Source organism: Hippopotamus amphibius, chromosome 4, assembly GCF_030028045.1.
Source record: "Hippopotamus amphibius kiboko isolate mHipAmp2 chromosome 4, mHipAmp2.hap2, whole genome shotgun sequence".
Classification (NCBI taxonomy): domain Eukaryota; kingdom Metazoa; phylum Chordata; class Mammalia; order Artiodactyla; family Hippopotamidae; genus Hippopotamus; species Hippopotamus amphibius.
This window is the reverse complement of record NC_080189.1, coordinates 88,315,859-88,336,692: the sequence shown is the minus strand read 5'-3', so window position 1 is coordinate 88,336,692 and position 20,834 is coordinate 88,315,859. Positions and strand designations below refer to the sequence as shown.

The following is a 20,834-nucleotide window of genomic DNA, read 5'->3' as shown; positions in this document are numbered from 1 at the left end:
CCTAGGATCTCTAGGCCTAGAAAGTTCCACCTGATCTGTCCTCTGCACATCTCTTGGCTTCCATTTCTGACATTTGCTCCCCCATACTTGGCCTCCAGCACCACTGGCCTCCTTTATGGCTTTTGAACATGCCATAGTCACTCATGCTTTGGAAGTCTTTGTACCACAAAGCTTCCTCTAGTTGAATGTTCTTCCTTCAGATCTTCATGTGCCTGGAACTTCCTGTTCTTTTACTTTCCAATTAGTGGAATGCATTGTATCCACTCTCTGAACTACCCAAACACAGCCTCCTCCTCACTTTCCTAAGTGGCTACCTCCTGACTCTAGTTAATCACTACCGTGTCATCCTACCCATGTCTTGAAGTACTAATCATAGCCTTAAATTATTTACTTACTGCTTAATGTATAATTAAGTTTGCTTATGACCATAGGGTGGAAAAAAAAAAAACATAAGAATGAAAGGTATCTTGACTAGGAGATCCCACAATCTTGAAACCCCACTGACATTAACTATACAAGTCACTGGTCCAATACTGCTTGATAAAATGGATTGAAAAGGAGATCTTAGTTAACAAACCAGGGACAGAAAAACTTCTTGGATTTTACATAAGACAGCATGAAAATAAAACACCTCATGAGAAATTTTATTAAAATAGTCATTAGAGTGATTTCACTTTTCACTATGGTAATGATGGACCTCCATGAAGGGAGAATATGTTAGTCACTTTAGTTATTTACACTTTTTGAAGGGGGTTTTTATATGTAATGGGGGAGAGTGAAAATTTGAGGTTAATAAATATAATGAAATTTTATATTTATTTAAATCTAGCAGTATTTTGTTTTTAATCTTCTTTCCCAAGATAATTTATAGACATAATAATGACTTTTCAAAAGATTCATGTTCAGTTAATATTTGTCAACAAATGACTAAGGGCTAGATGGACTAGAAGATCATCTTTGTGCCTCAATCCTTAATGCAAACTGTAACAACAAGAACAAAGATGAAATCCTTACCAAAGGGTCCAGTCATGGCCACAGTATGGCTGAACATTTCCAAGGTAGAATCCAAGAGATTGAGTGACCTCCACAAGATTGGTAAAGTCAAGACTAATGCTGTTGAAAAGTACAGACGTCATGATAATCTCATCAATAGCCCATACATCCTCTCCCTGGGAAGAATGGTATGGTTGCCACCATCTGAACTGAATTCCAAACTGTCTTGCATCATCTGGTAATTCTACAGAGATTATTCTAAAGGAGAAAATAGAAGTAAAAATTCAGATTACTTTGACTATCCTAAAGTACAAATATTTATAGCAGGATCTTTTTTTTCTGCAGTATAATATTTGAAAAAAATAATTCTCCCGCTATGACAAACATTCTTAGGATTTCCAATTTCCTGTCTGACTCCAACAAAGTCTTCCCAACACATCCAAAATTGCAACTGCTTTCATTCAGCTGCTCTCAGAAAAGCTATCTCAATAAAACATAATTGTCACTGCGGCAGGATTTGCCTAAGTCTGGGAAAGGATCTTGGGCAGCTTGTTACACATTATAGTTTTGGGCTGATTGGGACCATGGCACTTCTTCATTCCCATGAATTTAGCATAGTGTGCGAGGTCACTTGCTCCATCACGGTGGCTATGACAACAAACCTGCATCTGACAAATGGGGAAGAAAATTAAGAATAATATCTAATTTCCAGGAGCAATCATTGTACACAGCAGCAGGAACCATACATTAATTGCCACTACAATGACATCCGCTTGAAAGCTCCATAAATCACAGTACCATGCTGTTCACATCCATATATAAGGTGAGATGTGAAGCAAATGGCAAATGGAGCATTTATCTCCATCAATGTGCAATTAAACACCAGGAGTGTTTGCAGTTAACACACACTGAAGGGACTGAATCTTTTTCCTAGTGAGCAAAGGAAAACTCCCTAAGACAGGTGACTAACTGGACAACTTAGAAATAAATTATTTTAAAACTTCAATGTCTAAGGCTGGATTTACTGAGAAATTATATTGATTTTCATATTTGTGTTATGTTCATCTTTAGTTATTACACAAAGAAACATTAAGTCACATCTTGAAAATGTAATTTTTTGCATACTGAAAGTTATTAAGAATAATACCTATTTCCTCTTTAAATAATTTGTACATGAAAATATGGGATGGAATAACATGATTACCACCATTGCTAATAACATGATAATAACATGATTATCGCCTTTGATAAATAGTAAAAAATTGGTAGAACTTTTTGTAATGTGAGAAAACATACTTTTTACATAATGAGAAATCAATGTTCACATACAGAAATATAAATTAAAAACATTTCTTAAACTAAAAAGTATAGCTACAATAAGTTTATGATTTTTAAGTACTTTCCACAATTTGCTGAATTTTTTTAACCAACATGAGTTTATTAAAAGAGTAAAATTTAGTTACATTATTTCAGTAATTTTCACTTTAATTTTTCTAAATATTTGTTTATTAAATAATTAAATATTATTTATGTTAACATATCAACTATATAATAAAACAATCAAACTACATTCAAACAGGCTCAACAATAAAAACATTATGCATTAATTTAATAATTTAATTTGATTAGCATTGTTACTAGAAAATTTTCTTTTATATTAATAATTTTAAAAGCAGTTACTATTCTCTCTGACAAAAATAAATATAACATTAAAAATCAACAACTGGGGCTTCCTAGGTGGCGCAGTGGTTGAGAATCCACCTGCCAATGCAGGGGACATGGGTTCGATCCCTGCTTCAAGAAGATCCCACATGCCATGGAGCAACTAAGCCCATGAGCCACAACTATTGAGCCCATGTGCTGCAACTACTGAAGCCCATGCACCTAGAGCCCGTGCTACGCAACAAGAGAAGCCACGGCAATGAGGAGCCTGCGCACCACAGAGAAGAGTAGCCCCCACTCACAGCAACTAAAAAGAAAGCCCGCACACAGCAAAAAAGACCCAACACAGCCAATAAATAAACAAATTATAAAAAAAAAAAAAGAAGCTACTTTAAAAAAAAAATCAACAACTGAGAAGTAGAATTTCTTGGGCAACTTTAAAGGAAAATAAGTGTGTGTCCGCGTGCTTGCACACGCACATGTGTGTGTGTATGTGATGACAGTAATTGAAGTGACCGATATTTTCCTTAGCAGATATATTAAGACTGTGAATCTGTAATCAGACTCTTGGGTTACAGTCCCCACTTTGGCACCTAATGGTTGATAACTTTGCAGCTTCAGGGAAGGTATTTAACTTCTACGAGCCTCATCATCTTCATCTGTGAAACTGGGATAACAATATCCTTATGGCAAAGTCAGAGACTTTTTTCTGTTTTCCACTACTGTGTCTTAGCACCTAGAATACTACCTGGCATATAAAAAGGACTTAATAAATTGTTGCTGCATATATGAAGTACATACAAGTATTATCAGTATACCCTGATAGAGATTCAAACATAGAGGCACAAGAAGGTTAAAGATTTTCTTCTAGGTTAAGCAGCTTTTAAGTGACAATGCCAGGGTATGGATCTAGTGACCATGGCTCCAGAGTCTGTGCTCTTTACCTCTACATTATACCTTGGGGGGAGGTGTCTGCTTTTACCACTCTATGCATATCACAGTGGCTGGTTAGAATAGCTATAGAACTATTTGATCAGAATATTCCTAGATGAGAACCCAGGGACTTAGGTCAACTCTCTGTCTCAAACTTCCTTTTTTGGATAGGAACTAAGCTCATGGATTTCTTGTAATCAAATACAACAATCAAGACAAAAATAAAATATAATTAGACTTCATAATAATTTTAGAATAAAAAACCAAGCCCTATAATTAAGAAAAATCTAGAATAATTTTAATCTCACCAAAAATATAAAGTTTTATATTAATAAGAATGCCAATTAGCTCACAAGACATTCTAGTCAGTTAGAATTAAAAGATTAACTTAGATATATTAACAGACTTTAACTTTTATAAATAACAAGCAGAATTTTTTCATTTATTGAGCGAATTATAGGTCTGCAAGTTATTAGAAATCAGCTAGGAATAACAGTAGTTAGCCAACTAGCACATCTAATTTATGGACCACACATCATTTTTGAACAACCATGGCAGAAAGGAACAATATGGAATTTACAGCAGTTACAGACAGCAATTTATACTGAGGAAAACACAGCAAACGGCTAAAGGCATCAAGATATAATTAACTGTCCAATGGAGAGTTTACATGGTTTGTATTATTTATCATACAAAATATAGTTTAGTATCTAGAATATATCAAATTCTACTTCTGCCATGTCACCTGTTATTAATATTTATGAAAGAGTGGGAGGAAGGAAGAGTCTCTTGGACGGAGGCAATATATATAAAATGAAAGTGTTCTTGGTACCACTACCACGTTCTCCTTTTAAAAAAATCTCCACTCTGATCTTAATCTTTCAAGCTGTGCACATACCTAATGCTGAAAAGCCACCTTGATTCTACTTAGAAGAAAAATGTTGCTGTCAAATAGCAGGCAAGATTAAGCTTACCTTTGCAATAGCATTTTAAATGTGTAATTATTTTTCATATCAACAAAGATTAATTAAATTTCGTGCTACAAATTGATTACCGAATTTTGAAGCTGTCCATCCTTGTTAGAAAAAATTGTGTTTTGGGCCAATTTAACTTAGGACAAGATATTTTCTTCATGCTTTCATCATTTTTATTATCACCTTGATTTTTGCTTAATTTTCTTTTAATGCTTATTATGGAGAGCATATGAAATGTTTCTTTAGGATTCATATGTCTCTACGGAGTAAGAAAGTTGAATTTAGTCTTATATTTACCCTTACAGGGAAAAGACTCAACATATCTGGTGCATTCTTACATTTTATAACATATAATATTTACCACTCATGATAGTTGTTAACTATTATCTCTGTTACATGCTATTTCATTTTCTAATGAAAATAAAAGTTCTCAACTGTTTGCAAATATTTAAATATAGTGACAGCCCTAGGCAAGATTTTAAAGTATATAAAATCTATCTTTATTGCCCCGTCTTTTGCCATGGTGCCAATGCACACTTCAGTGCCCAAAGCCCTCACTCTTTTTCACATCTTTCCACGATCAACATGTGTGTACTTCCGGGAAGGCAAACTGTATTAGCTCTTTATATCTGACAGTGAATGTAAGCCACAGTGATACCTCCTCTGTTATTTTAACTTTCCCATCCTCCTCTTCTTCTGCTATTTTAAAGGAATTTCAGTGAGCAGGTCAACAAGTGTTCTAGATAAGGAGAGTACTCTTTGGACACCTTCGAAATTGTATCACAAATGGTGAATACCACTCTCCCAAACTGAAGGATGGCCCTGCTTCAAGTAAAACTTAAGTCTCACAATTGTGACTACAGATTATGAAATATATAAGCCAAAGAAAAATAGAAGTGGCCTGAAGAAAGGGCTCTAAATATAGCCTCCACTCCATCTTTGCCAGGGACTTTATACATGTTAGAAAAATTTTCTGGCACTCACTACTTAATTATATTACACACAAATTTAAAAAACATATTGGTCATCAGATTTCATGAGTTATTATCTCATATAATTTATTATATTATACATTGCTAACAAATATTTGTCAACAGCATTTATAATTTAGTACCATATTAAAATTGTATCTAATAGTTTACACTATAGTTGATTAAGGAAAACAGTGTTAATTATTTTTCTCTTTCATAGGCATCAAAATATTTCCTTTAGATGCACCTTTCAGAATATGAGAATACATTTCTTCAAATTACCAGAAGTCAGTAGGGTAAATGGATTACAAGAATGCAGCTTGCTAGTTTTTCATTGCAAGAGGCATCAATCTTTGTCCTCATCATCTCTGAATGCAAAAGTATCTGGACTTTTAAACCACTTGAATGATGATTTTCCCAGGAAGGAGATACCACCCTTACCATTTTTCCAAATGCTTTCCAACATACCTGGGCTCATGATAGTTGAGATATGAATAATGCTCCAAGAGTTTCCAAGTTATCCCATTATCATAAGAATAATGCAATAAAACACCTTCACCAGGCTGGTCAGGGGCTCTGCATGTGCTCAGAACAGACTTGCTCCCCAGCCTCAATGTGAACTGGAGAAACCTAGACATGAATCGTCTATAATTAGTGTGCATAAACATTTTAAATCATAACGTTCATTTTAGCTTTTAAAGAATTTTGAACAGATTTAAATAAACTACTCAAAAGCTGTAGGTTTCCGCTCATCCCTCTTCTATAAAATGTAAGTAATTTCACTGTGAAATGTATGTAGAAGATGAGGTCAATGCACGTGTTTTATAGACAGATATATCTATACAAATACAACTGTATGTTTATACATATTTGTATACTACACACTTGTGTACATACACTTAAAATGCCAATCATTCTTTTGCTGCATTATTTATCAGACACTGGGGGAAGGGAAGATTTAGGGTAAATCTAATCAGCCTCTGCAAGCTGTCAAATAAATAAAACTACATAAATAATTAACTAGCCCTTGGCTTAAGGACACTTTTGATGCTAACACTTCATATTTAAAAAAATCTAGTCAGTCATTAGTATCTTAAAGTCATCAGTGAGCCTTTTAATTTATTAAAAAGTAGGGCAAATTAACCCTACATAAACTATAAGCTTCCTTCATCCTGGTTAAAAATTGGAAGAGATATATATATATATGTATATATATACATGCAAAAAAGGAAAAAAATGAAAATTAATAGATTTAAATTCAATCATTGTTATCTGGTTTCTGTATGTATTCCACCTCAACTCACCTGGATTGTGAGCTGTCAAGGAAAGATGTAATTAGCTGACGTCTCCCATCTTTGTTGAAAACCAGGGCCTTGCCACTGGCTAAGACACCACAACCAAAGCTCACTTCAGCACCGCGGATAGAGTAAAAGTTATGGTAAGAAGAGAGCCTGGAACTGCCAAAGCTTTCAGAAATAAACATTGGGAATGTCTGGGATGCCATCTCACAAGCTGGGCCAGAAAATCCAGGGTCACACCTGAAAGAGAAGCCATGAAATTAAAACTTTAACTGTTGGTCCCTTCAAAGATTCCTGAACCTACTTTGGGGAGGAGGAAGTCCAGAGACAAGGATTTGATTGAATGGTAAGCAAGGCTCATTTGTCTTTGGAGAACACTGAATATGAAGACTTGGTATGGGAAACGGACTGTAAATATTCCAAAAGAATACAGTCTTTGCACAGTCCTGCTGTAAAAAACTTATGATTAAGACAATAATTCAGCACTCACCTTCAACAAATGCCAGTAATTTATCTGCAAATGCATCTATGTTTGTGCACATTTCCAATTTAAAATCTTCATAAAAGGTATATTATATATATACAATTTTATTCACAATGATGTTCACCAAATTTGTAAAGGAAACAACATAAATAAAATACTTCTATAAGATATCTAGAATAAATTTCCTTTAAAAACAAATGTAAAAATACATGTTATGTGTGTTGACAGTAATTATTGCAAATATTTGGAAAAGCCTGGAAAATAAATCTATTTTTATTTCAAACTAGATTGGCATTATATCAGCAATGCATACACCCTTGACCTAGACAGATGTCCTTAGCAGAACTGTGCTGTCTCTCAGTGGAATCTCACATTAGCAAGCCTTCAAGAAAAAGAAAAAAACAGACACACACACACCACACACAACAGGTTTCCTGCTGCCATATAAGGATGTCCTGTGTTTATGTTAGCTGACTAGAATACACATGGAGCTCCCTGAGTCTTCTATCCGTGAGAAAACTCATCACAGATGGCTTAATAATTGAATATCAGAAACTTCTTATATTTTAAGGTGTTTGCTTATTGGGAATTAGTTTCAAATTATTTTTACTGCACTATTTCTATCTCACTATATTTACTATGTTGTCCATTATAAAATTAAATTGGTGTCTTTCTGGGTGGGTGTCAGGGTTCTCATCTAAGCTTTCAAAACTTTCTAAAATCTGAAACAAGGCTTTTAGTTTTAAATTTTTTTATTGAAGTATAGTTGATTTACAATGTTGTGTTAGTTTCTAGTGTACAACAAATTGATTCAGTTATACATATATATATTCTCTTCATATTTTTTTCCATTATGGTTTATTACAGGACATTGAATATGGTTCCCTGTGCTATAGAGTAGGTCCTTGTTGTTTATCTATTTTGTATATAGTAGTGTGTATCTGCTAATCCCAAGCTCCTAATTTATCCCTCCTCCACCCCTTTTCCACTTTGGTAACCATAAGTTTGTATTCTATGTGAGTCTGTGAAACAAGCCTTTTATAAAGCAAGTGTACCTATGAAGTGATACCATGGCACAACTCATAAGGCTACTTCTTTAGCACTACTGCAGAAACTGGGATCTATGCTGGCCTCACAGAGGGTCCATGGAGTGTGTGAATGTCCTGAAATCAAATGCCAAATTTTATATGTATTGAATATTCTTGGGGAGGTTTATAGTTATTATCATACTATCAAAGAGGCTGTACCCTAAAACGCCAAGAACTACTAGAGCATTAAGTTGAGGTTGTCTTGGTATTAGGGATGGGAGCAGGAAAGAAAAACCTATATTTACATACAGAACAGGTAGATAAGCCTCAAACAGTTCACTTGTTTCACATGTTATCCCCTTGACTTATTCCAACTCTGAATAAGGAAAAAGTTTCTACAAAGGTTAAAAAGTCAGCTAAAAAGGACACATTTTAACATTGGAAAACAACATAGTTTACCATGGCCACAAATTGGAATTAATGTCCCTCGACAAAACTATCTATTGCCAGAGTGCTTTTCAGGGCAAATGCATACCTGGGTATTAAATGCATCTTCTTCAGCCTAGTGATTGGGGGAAATTGGTGATCATTCAGAGAAGACTCACATTGGAGTCAGTTCTCATTTTGAAAGTGTACTTTTAATCAGAAGTTATATAATTGGGATAGAATGCCGGTAAGGATTCCACTTATATATATTTATAATAACTTTGTAGCCTTTGTTTTACAGCAAAGCAGTAGGCTGGCACAAACTGGGGATTTCAGGAATGACCAGAGTCTCTTCTGACTCCAAATATGTCCCCTACTGGATCATTTATGGCATTACGGGGACTTCCCTGATGGTCTAATGGTTAAGAATCTGCCTTCCAATGCAGGAGATGCGGGTTCGATCCCTGGCCAGGGAACTAAGATCCCACATGCCGAGGGGTAACTAAGCCCACATGCCACAACTACTGAGCTTGCGAGCCACAACTAGAGAGACTGCATACCGCAACTACAGAGCCCCCACGCTCTGGAGCCCGTGTGCCACAACTACAGAGAAGGCCACTCTGAGATGAAGAGCCTGTGTGCCGTAAGATCCCATATACCTTGACAAAGATCCCATGCAACTGAGACCCGATGCAGCCAAAAATAGATAAGTAAATAAATAAATATTTTTAAATCTGGTATTACGGTCACCCTGTATGTCAGGGGAAAAGTATTCACTGTTAAGAAACATGTATGATACTTGTGTAGGAAGGTTTCTAATACTCTGTCCTTCTCATTAGCATCTCTAACAGAATAAACTTATCAGGATGATAAGTTGTCAGTTTAGAAAACCAGGCCTGGGGATTGTACACAGGCCAGAAAGTGTGAAAACAGGAGAGGTGGAGTCCTAGTAGCAAATAATGGTAGTGACTTAGGGAGAAAAGTAGGGTGAAAAAACAGCTGCAGAGGCCCAGTTTCAAGGGTCTGTTTAAAGGAAATAAGTGGTATTGAATACGAATTACTTTTCTGTGGAATTTTGCTCAAACTTGAAAAGCATATATTGCTGGAAAACGAGGTAGTGGCAAAACATCTAGCTCAGTCGCAAATGAACAAAGCCAATGAATATCACATAAAACATTGTCAGAAATAGGGAAAAAACTAAAATTCCAAATGGTGACAGTATTTTGCAGAACCTCAGAAGGAAGAAAAGGCCATTATTATTCAGGTTAATGTATAGTGTCAAAAAAAAAAAATACCCAAAAGGCATAAAACTGCCATTCAGATTTCTGTTTACATCCGTCATGGGTGACACAGATGACTGCCTTAACAAAATCATTTAATAGAGATACTGTACACAACACAATGAAGTACAAAGTATAACTACTGTAATTATAGATAGGTATTTTAGACACAGCACTTTCTATTTTCATTAATAAAAGCAGCTATCATTTTAGATAATTTGTTTTCAAAACTTTTCTGGACAACTTCAGGAATTACAAAAATGTCTGGCTTCTCTGTGTTAATATTATTTGAAATGCACCAAACAAGAGGATTATCTAAGCTATGGATAATGAATGAAGATAAACTTGAGGAAAACATCAGCTGATGTTTCACAGATCTAATAAGTCAGTGTTTCTGGGTGGGAGCTGGTGCTTTTATTAAAAAAGGCAGACATGCTTATTCTGCTTTGAGATACAAATGGGAACTTTTCAATTCTTTACATACATATAAAGCATTCGCATTGTGCGGGGTGGTGTCTTTGTTAATTAAATTCATTGAAATATAGTTAAAAAGTTAACCTGGGGCTCAAGATGGCAGAGTGAGAGGACATAGAGCTCACCTCCCCCGACAAACACATCAAAAATACATCAAAAGTGGAACAATTCTCATGGAAAACTAACTGGAAACTGGCAGGAGAATTCTTACACAACCAAGGCTGCAAGAAAGATGGCCATGTAACTGGGTAGGACGGGGAAAAAAGGCATCAGTTTGGGATCTGTACCTCTGGGAGGAGTTTAAGAGGAAAGGAAGGACTGCACGGTTGGGCTCTCACCCTGGGGAGCGAGCCACAGACTGGGTGCCCCAGTCCTAGGGTCCTACGTGGAGGAGATAAACCCCCTTGGCTGCTGTGAGAACAGCTGAGACAGACAGAAGGGCTGGAGAAGCCTAGATTCCACTCGCAAGGAATGTGTGGGTGCTGGCTTGCCAACAGACAGGGCAGAGAGAGCTCTGGACTAGCAGCTACCACCTCGCTGGGCTCCCCAGTCCTGGCTGGGTGAACACCCTGGCCCCGCTCGCTTTGCAACGCGCCTTGGCATGGGATCTAGGACAGCCGGAACCTGGGAAAAGACTCCATCCAGGGACGCAGAGATGGCCAGGGGACCTGGGGTGCGGTCTGTGTAGGGTAGCAGCCATTGCTGGTTCTTACTCAAACAGTGCTTCAGAGGCAGCCCAGACCTCTCCTGACAATGCAGCTGTTCCAACTCCTACAACCAATACACTGTGATTCCCACTCCCAGCAGAACAAATGCTCCAACCCTGCCCACTCCACACCACCGCTTGGCACCGGATCTAGAGCTGCCAGGTCCTGGGAGAACACTTGATATAGGGACACAAGAACAGCTCAGGGGGGCCTGGAGTATGCTTTGGGAGGGGCAGTGCTGCTTGCTCTGGCAGCACCACGGAAGCAGCACAGACCTCTGATGGCAGGGCAGCTGCTGGAGCCCCTACGACCAGCTACCAGCCAAGTGAATGCTCCAGCCCCATCCATACCCTGCCACACCTTGGTGCTGGATCTGGGGCAGACAGATCCTAGGAGAAGACTCAATCTAGGCACACAGAGGGGTCCTGGGGACCTGGGGTGTGGTCCAGGTGGGTGCAGCAGCCATTGTTGGTACTTACTCAAACAGCACCCCAGAAGCAGCCCAGACCTCTGGATGGCAGCTCAGCCGCTTCAGTTCCTGCAACCACAGGTGCCGACCCCCAGCCCCAGCTGAGCAAATGCTCTGGTTCCACCCATTTCATGCCACAACCTTGTACTAGATCTAGGAAACAACCACAGGGAAAAGGATGCAAACTTGGGCTGCATCTGAGCAGAGCTGTGGATACCTACACAGGCAGCACATCAGACTTCTGTAAGCGCAGGAGCCTCACTTACTTCAGCACGCTCCTCCTTTGGGGCAAAGGTCCCAGTGCCAGGAGAAGAGACGACACACACTTAAAGGGAACAGAGCCAGGTGGAGCCCAACCCTCAAGTCTTCCCCTCCAGCAGCTGAGGAGCGGGAGCAGATCCCACTCCTGACAGGGCTTCAACAGTCATGGAGCAGAGAGGAAGTTCTGCTTCATACCCTGCACAGGCTCTAGCTCCTCCAACATCAACCACATCCCCTATCAAGGTGATAGTGGCCAGCACACCCTGAGGAAAGATGTGGTCGGCATCCACATCGAATCCAGTCCTCATACCAAAGACACTGGGCACATGCAGTCTACATGGGGATGCTCTCACATAAAAACACCCCTTCAAGACTACAGTAGATAACTGTTTCACCTAAATTCATAAAGACAAAGTTAAATAAAATGAAAAGGCGGAGTAACTACTCTCAATTGAAAGAGCAAGAGAAAACTCCACAAAAAAAAGAGAAAGAAACAGACAATTAGTCTACTAGACACTGATTCAAAAAGTTGGTAATAGGGACCTCCCTGGAGGTCCAGTGGTTAAGACTCCGCGCTTCCAATGCAGGGGGCATGGGTTCAATCCCTGGTCAGGGAACTAAGATCCCACACGATGTGGCCAAAAAATATAAATACATACATACATACATATTATTAAAAATTAAGTCACAACTCTCACGTGCATTTTCTTAAAAAGTTGGTAATAAAAATGCTAACTGAATTAAGAAAGACTATCGGGAGGTTGGGGTGCGGTGAAATTGGGAGATTGGGATTGCCATATATACATTACTAATAAGAAAAAAATATCAAATTGTACACTTTAAATATATGCACTTTATTGTACATCAACTATATCTCAATAAAAGTTCTTAAAAAAAAGACTATCAATATAAATGCAGGTCATCTTAACAAGGAACTAGAAACTATACAGATGACCCAATCAAAAGTAGATAATGTAATTTCTGAGATAAAAAACACTCTAGAAGCAATGAACAGCCAAATAAGTAATACAGAAGAATATATAAATGATCCGGATGATAGAATAATGGAAATTACCCAATCAGAACACTGGACAGAAAAACAAAAAAAAATGAGAGCAACATATAAGATCTACAGGATAATATAAAATGTGCCAACATATGCATAATAGGGGTTCCAGAAGGAGAAGAGAGAAGGAAGGGGATCAAAATGTATTTGAAGAAATTATGGCTGAAAACTTACCAAACCTAAAGAAGGAAACATATCCAGGTGCAGGAAGCACAGAGAGTCCCAAACAAGATGAACCCAAACAGACCCACACTAAGACATATAACAAAAATGGCAAAAGTTGAAGATAAAGAGAGAATTCTAAAGGCAGCAAGAGAAAAACAGAGTCATACACAAGGGAAACTCCATAAGGCTACCAGAAACTTTTCAGGCCAGAGGGGATTAGCATGACATATTCAAAGTCCTGAAAGGGAAAATCCTGCAACCTATGATATTCTACCCATTAAGATTATAACTTGGAACAGAAGGAGAGATAAAGAACTTCGCAGAGAAGCAAAAACTACAAGAATTCAGCAATACTAAACCCACCCTAAAAAATAAATGTTTAAGGGTCTTCTCTAAATGGAAAAGAAGAATCCTAGGAAAGGGAAAATCCCAATAGGAAAGGAAAATATATAATGAGGATTGAAGATCACTTAAATAAGCTAGCATGTAGATTTAAAAACAGAAAAGTTATAAAAGCAACCACAACTACAATAATCAGTAAAGGGATAAGCATGAAGATGTGAAAAATGTCATCAAAAACACAAAAGGTGGGGGAGGGGAATTAAAAATGTAGATCTTTTAGAATGTATTTGAACTTAAATGGTTATCAGTTTTATCAGATTAAAGCAAGTAGATATAATTATGGGTCAACATATATGAATCCCATGGTAACCACAAATAAAAAATATACAAAACATACACAGAGATCAAAAGGAAAGAAACTCAAACATACTACAAAAGAAAATCATCAAGCTACAACAGGGAAAACAAAAAGAAAAAGAAATGAACAAAGAAGAACTACAAAAACAACTGGATACCTGTCAATAATTTTGGAGAGGATGTGGAGAAAAGGGAATGCTTGTACATTTTTTGGTGGGAATGTAAATTGGAGCAGCTACTTGGAAAAGTGTATGTAGGTTCCTTAAAAAACTAAAAGTAGAACTACCATATGATCTAACAATTCCACTCCTGGGTATATATTCAGAAAAAACAAAGACTCTAATTCAAAAAGATACATGCACCCCAATGTTCATAGCAGTACTGCTTATAATGGCCAAGATATGGGAGCAACCCAAGTGCCCATTAACACATGATTTATTTAAGAAGCTGTGGTATATATATATACAATGGAATATATACCACATACATATTCTCAGCCATAAAGAAGAATGAAAAATAAAAAGAATAAAATACTGTCATTTGCAGAAACGTGGATGGAGCTAGAGAATATTATGCTTTTTGAATTGTCAGAAAGAAAAACAATTACTATATGATATCGCTTATATGTGGAATCTAAAAAACAATACAAATGAATGTATATAGCAAAACAAAAACAGATTCACAGACAGAGAAAACAAACTCTGGTTATGGAAGGGGAGAGGAAAGAGAGGAGGGACAAATTAGGGGTATGGGGTTAACAGATACAAACTACTATATATAAAACAGATAAGCAACAAAGATTTACCGTATAGCACAGGGAACTATATAACCTATAATGGAATATAATCTGCAAAAATACTAAATCACTATGATGTACACATGACATTAACACAATATTGTAAAGCAAGTATACTTCAATTAAACAACAAAGTTAACCCAACGCTCTAATCTCAGAGGTGACCAGTGTCTTACCCCGTACATATGATTTCCAAATGATCAGGTTCAAAGCCCTTTTATGATTTTTCCATTAATTAATTATTTAACTGGCTAATTAATTAATGACTTTTTTGTTTAGAGGACAACAAGAGACAGACTAGATGATACATTTTTGTTTGGTTTCAGTAATTCTCAGGATATCTTATAATGAAATGTTATAGGGGAGTGACATAATAAGTATGACTATCCACTCTTGCTATAAATACAATGCAATGCTCTGGCGGTGACTAGATATTATGCTCTTTATGTGTAATTTCACATTTCATATTCAACATCATTATTATATAAAATTCTTTATACATCATTTTGAAGACTCAAAAGATTTTCAAAAGTAAGCAAGGTTTGAAGTTACATTTAAAGATGATGAGTTTTCTTATCAAACCTGTTTATTTGGCCCACTCCAGTTTCCTTTCAAACTGGGTCTACGGGTCATTACTGATTTTTATAATTCATTTACAAAGCATGCCAGGAACTGAAATATGACTCATGAACACTAGAACGAGTTTATGGAGAAATATCATATTGAAGAAAGTAAAGACAGAAAAGGCAGCCACCAAGCTATGAAAAATTCAAATTCGTTCAGATTTACATGAAGAATGCTGCATTTGTTCATAATTTAGCCTAACAGAAATTTATTTATTAATCAACTTCCACTTACAAAATACATTTAATATTCTATTACACTTAAATTCCATTTGGAGTATGCTATGTTTGGTCTTGAAAAGACCTCAAAATCCTAAAAAGGAAATTAAAACAAATTAATAGGACCTGTGGTTTCATAGGACCTGTGGTTTCAGTATACAAAGCACATATCAAAAAAGAGAAGTATAAATTACTTTAAAATGCTTACTTGCAACCATGTCGAGTGCACTGTCCTCTGCCAGAACAGAATTTGAGACACGATGGACCGATATAAACTGCAAGGCAAAAGATAGCACATGAAAGATGGCAAAATCACTGGAAGGACCAAGAACACCACCAGCATATGAAACAATTTTGTGAAGCAATACCCATGAAATGTCACTCCTTGTATGTATGTTGTGCGCAGGAATCCTGATGACATAACAGAGTGCTGCGTGACAAGGTAAGTGTTTAGTTACAAATCTGCCAGAACTCTTTTAACTTAAATAATCCTTTCAAGATTTTAATCTTTCATAGCAAAGAAAGAAGGAACACATGATTTGGGTTCCTTAATAGAGTCTCTTCAGTTAACCTGATTTCGGGCAGAATATTAGTGCTTCTGTCTTGAAATCTCTACAAAGTTTATATTCTTTAGGTGGAAATAAAGAATTTACAAAGGATCAATTCACAAAATGAATAGATTATAATTTAACTAAAAAACAATAATTTCATTTTCATCTGAGGAAAATCTATACCACTGCAGATAATTGCTAAATGTATTTCTAAATATTAATCCATCCTTCCTGAAGTGGGGAGTTAAAATCTGTGGTTGAGCCTAAAGTCTTCTCTGTAATGCAGACCTTTTTTAAATGGTGGGCTTGACTGATAATGATATTACAAACCTAAATTCTATCCTTGGGAATGATAAGAAAAGGGCCCCTGACTGTCAAATGGTAGGCTCTGAGATACTCAGACTCAAATATATTTAAAGATATTAAACCTTTTGATAATCGATACGATCAGTAGCACACCAAATAGTGTAAAAGTGGGACAAAACCGATGAGGAATTAGAGATGCAATGGTTATTGAGACCTCACGTATTCAGTTTCAGACATAAACAAATTTATTATTTATTATTCTTTTCTCTGTCTTGCAATCACGTCAAAATAGTTAATTTCATTTTAAAATAAACTTTCCTGTGGTCTATGCTTCTACTAACACTTAATCCCTGGAGTCAATTAACATGTGCAGTACTTCAAATGAAATGCAAAACAGGCCAGTGGAAAAACTCTTTCTCAAGAAAACTGTTGGTTGAGGAAGAGATTAGATAGCAGGCTCAGTTGTTAAAGGTGTTAGTTTTAGGTGTCAAATAACCCTGGATTCAATTCTGGCTTCACCTGGGAAACTGGATAAGGGATTTATCCTGTTTAAGCCTCAGTGTCCCTATTCTTTAAAGTGAGATAATATTCCCTGGAGGAAAGAATAAAAGAAACGTTTCATGCCTGGAGCCTGGCATCATATGGTCACGATCATCATCTCATACTGGAGTCAAGTGTCCTGCGCCACCTTCCCATCCCGTCTGGTTTGCTGGCTCTGCTGGACACCGAGTGCTGAGGAATCAGAAAGGGGCTTCATCCTTCTTTAACGTGGAAGAGTGTATGGATTGTTTTCCCAGCACACTTGATTTTATGGCTGCTGTAGGATTTGCTCTAAGTCCTCATAAGTGGTTCATTGAATTCTGCAGGGCTGCCCCATAGTGTACCCATGTCATACGTCATGAAGTCCCCATCATTAAAAAAACCTCAATGATAGAATAAGACTTTCCAAGTCAATAAAAAAAATTGGAAATACGACTTCTGTTGTCCTCTTTCCCTACTAATGATGAAGTCATCAGGACCTGCAGTATAAGGAAATTCACAGGCTCCGTTTTTCTAAGAGTGTGGGAAAGATAGATTAGTTTTCTTCACTATTACTGTTAATGCAACCAAGTTGAAAAAATTAAAAAGTGGTAACAAACATGCTTTGCTCTAGGATCTTCCATCTTGCTAAGAATTTCAGGATAATTTCCAATATCGATCTGTTTTTTGTTTGTTTTCTTTGATATAATTCTGAAATTCCATAGTGAAATGGGGTGTTCTTTGGCAAGTTGACAAACATTTCCCTTGGGAAGGAGTGAGTGTGTGTCCTCCTCTTGCCTTTCGAAGAAACCAGAGAGCAGATTCTGCTTCTGTGAAAGTCTCATATATAGAATAATTTCAGAATTTAAGAGATTCGGCCTCTAGTTCTGCGTTCGACCCACACTGCTAGCCATGCCTATTTTTATCTTTTCTCATTCTACTCAAAGCATGATGCTGGGAACTCAGGATGTTACAGCAAACACTTTCTGACTTAGAATCATGTCGTATCAGCCTTCTTTAGGAAATTTAGATATTGTTTTCATAGGCTTATATGTACTTCATTTGCTCTCAGTTTCCTGATATGCTTTATTTCATTACTGCTTTTTCAATTTCTTCTATGATTATTTAAAATAATCTAAGTTCTTTATAGGACCATTGAAAAGTATGACAGCAGGAAAATGTCATCCATACCCCACAATCCAGAGCCACATACTCATCCCCTAGAGCTAATTAACAGATGTAGTAATTCTAATACTATGCAAAATAGTCTACCAATGGAGAAATTCCATTTTAACAAATTCATCTTTAGATGTTTTTGCAAATACACTGTTTGTGTCCATACGTTTATACCCATACAGCTCATACAGTCTTTGAAGTCTGGGTCTTTTATTGGTCTTCTTTGAATACAGATTGTTTAAAAAATTTACATTGTCTCATCAGCAAATTATCTTGCCTGAAGTTATTCCTGAGTTTCAAGAATGTGAAACTTCTTGAATTAATTACATATCAATTTTTAAATTTTCAAAAATAACAAAAATATTATTAAGAGATGGAAAATCAGCATTAAACAATGGCGTAGGCTTTTCCTAGTTTATAAAATGGACACACCGGTGGCTATACTACTAAATTTGCTTAAGTATTGCTATTTTGTCCCTCCTTCCCACCCTCTACTTCCTTGTAGTATAACTCTTCAGTCAAATTTACACACTCTCTGAAAAGAGGGAATCTCTGAATCTGCCTGTAGTGAGAATTATTAAAAGAGCTGGCTATTAATAAAAAATATAAGAAATTTACAGTCACGCACAGCAATAGATTAAATACAATACTTTCTCTCATGCACTTGTCATAAGTGATATTGGCTTTAACGTCATGCAACAATTTATCAACAATTCACTTAAAAATTAAAGGTAATGTAGGATATTTTATACATTTCTAAATTTTCCTTTTATACTGTTTTCTGAAAAGGAAGTAAAAATTTTACTTCAGAAGTTTCATTTCAGAGATGATGTTTCCTGATGTATGGTGTCTGCATCTACAAGAGAAGCATTCCAGATGTGTGGCAGTTACTAAGAGAAGAATGGGCCTTATTTTAATACATGCAGTATGGTATGTATGTTAATTCGGTAAAAAACATTCAAGGAAAATGTTAGGATATCCCTGGTCATCAGCTGCAAATCTGAGTTTCGGGGCTTTATGCATTTTAAAATAATGTATGTTGAAACAGTCTAGCATCTAATATTGCCGACTCCGCTGCCTTATTTTCTGATTGTGCATCCCTGGGCTTCTAACGGAATGCAAAGGAGAAAGGGAAGAAAGGGCGTTTAATGAATCCCGAGACCACGACTTAGAAATGTGATTAAGTTTGTGCTGACGAACAACAGCACAGGAAGCCTCTACATCAATGGTATGTGATTATGACAGACATAAACTAACCATTATCAATTGCCCACATGTTTCCAAGGATTGGTCCCGTTTGTCTCCAGCGAATTCTGGTGTCCCGGGTTAGTGCTGCGTTAGGAAGGGGAATTGTTATTCGGTTCCACCTGCAAGAAATTTAGCACAAAACAGCTTCACATCCATGTGCACATTTTTTGAATCTACTTTACATGCTTTTGATGTTCTAGTCTCTGTATGCTTGAGATAGCACTAAAGTTTGGTAATAAACTCTTTAAATTCACCTGTGGAGTTTGTTTATAGTTTTAAAACAGATATGTAACTTCCGGAAACATCCATATCAAACTAGAGTATCTTAAAGCAAGGATTTTTTTCAGACTTTTTTAAAGAAATTTTTAGGTCAATACTCAGACCTTAGATATTATTCTATGATAAGCATCTGGTACGGCTAGGGTGCTGATTAGCATTGATTATTTCTTATTTTGTGTTATCCCCTAGTCCTGTGCACATTTAAAGACAGGGGAGGAAAGGAAATAATTCTCAACTTAATCTTGCACTCTTGGAAACATTTTTACTATTTATCTAGTGCTTATTCTGTAAAGTGGCAATTATTTTACATAGGTATCTTTAATTTTCTCAACAGTCCTTAAAGGGGTGAATCATTGTCCTTAATTTACGTAGAAAGAAGTGGAAAGAGAGAGTAAATATCATTACACAAGTATTGGGTTGGCCAAAACGTTCATTCGGGTAACATCTTATCAAAAACTTGAATGAAATTTTTGGCCAACCCAATAGATGGCAGAACCAGGATTTGAGCCCAGGCTCAATTCCAAAGCTTAACTTTCTTCCACGTGTCTATGCTGTACCTTTTCATAAGTAAATATTTTGGCAATAAGCCTTTTGACAATAACTATAGGGTCACTGTATAGAACTTAAATTTATGTAGTTCAAAATATAAAAGCCAAATAGCTAAAGAACGAATGACTCTACAAATTGTGATCTTCCATCAGATTTACCAAAGTTACTGTCTTTTTGAAAAATGAGATCACTTCTAAATCAGCTGAAAAAGAGAAGGCAGCTTCCTTACCTATTATGGCAAAGATACTAATCTCAGGCTTACTCATTGATTTTGAGTCTGCAACATGGATTCAAATCTCTTGCTATATTAGAATTTACTCACCCACTGTAGTTTTCAGAGGAGTAGATTGTGCTGTGGGGGAGGTGAGGTCCGGCACAGATCTCAGGCAAACACTCAGTGTGGAGCAGGGACCAGGAACGCCCATGGTTGGTAGAAAACTCTAAGCTGACACTGATAACACCAGACCAAGAACAACAAAAAAGGGGCAAAGATAACAAATGAAATGACTCATCTCTGGCAAAGTACATGAAGCATCTGTAGAACTAGTGTAAAAATTTTCAAGATGCTGTTTCTGAAGTGTTTTCCCCCTGCTGAAGTCTGACCAGCCTTCAAAGGGCAAGCAGTTAAATTACTGCTATAGAAACAAACTATGTTTTAAAAAGCCAGCAAATGGTAAC

The 20,834-nt window shown here is 36.7% G+C and overlaps 1 protein-coding gene across 2 annotated transcripts in view; it reads right to left on the bottom strand.

Annotated features, from left to right (window-relative positions):
- Window positions 1-20,834, bottom strand: part of RELN (reelin) — a 494,116-nt gene that overhangs the window by 140,297 nt on the left and 332,985 nt on the right. For both annotated transcript variants that reach the window (XM_057732969.1, XM_057732970.1), the window contains exons 15-20: window positions 20,479-20,607; window positions 19,338-19,447; window positions 15,737-15,803; window positions 6,838-7,071; window positions 6,002-6,163; window positions 1,015-1,251 (exon numbers count right to left, since the gene is read on the bottom strand). In XM_057732969.1, the coding sequence (XP_057588952.1) occupies window positions 1,015-1,251; window positions 6,002-6,163; window positions 6,838-7,071; window positions 15,737-15,803; window positions 19,338-19,447; window positions 20,479-20,607 (939 nt within the window). The remainder of the gene's footprint in view (window positions 1-1,014; window positions 1,252-6,001; window positions 6,164-6,837; window positions 7,072-15,736; window positions 15,804-19,337; window positions 19,448-20,478; window positions 20,608-20,834) is intronic.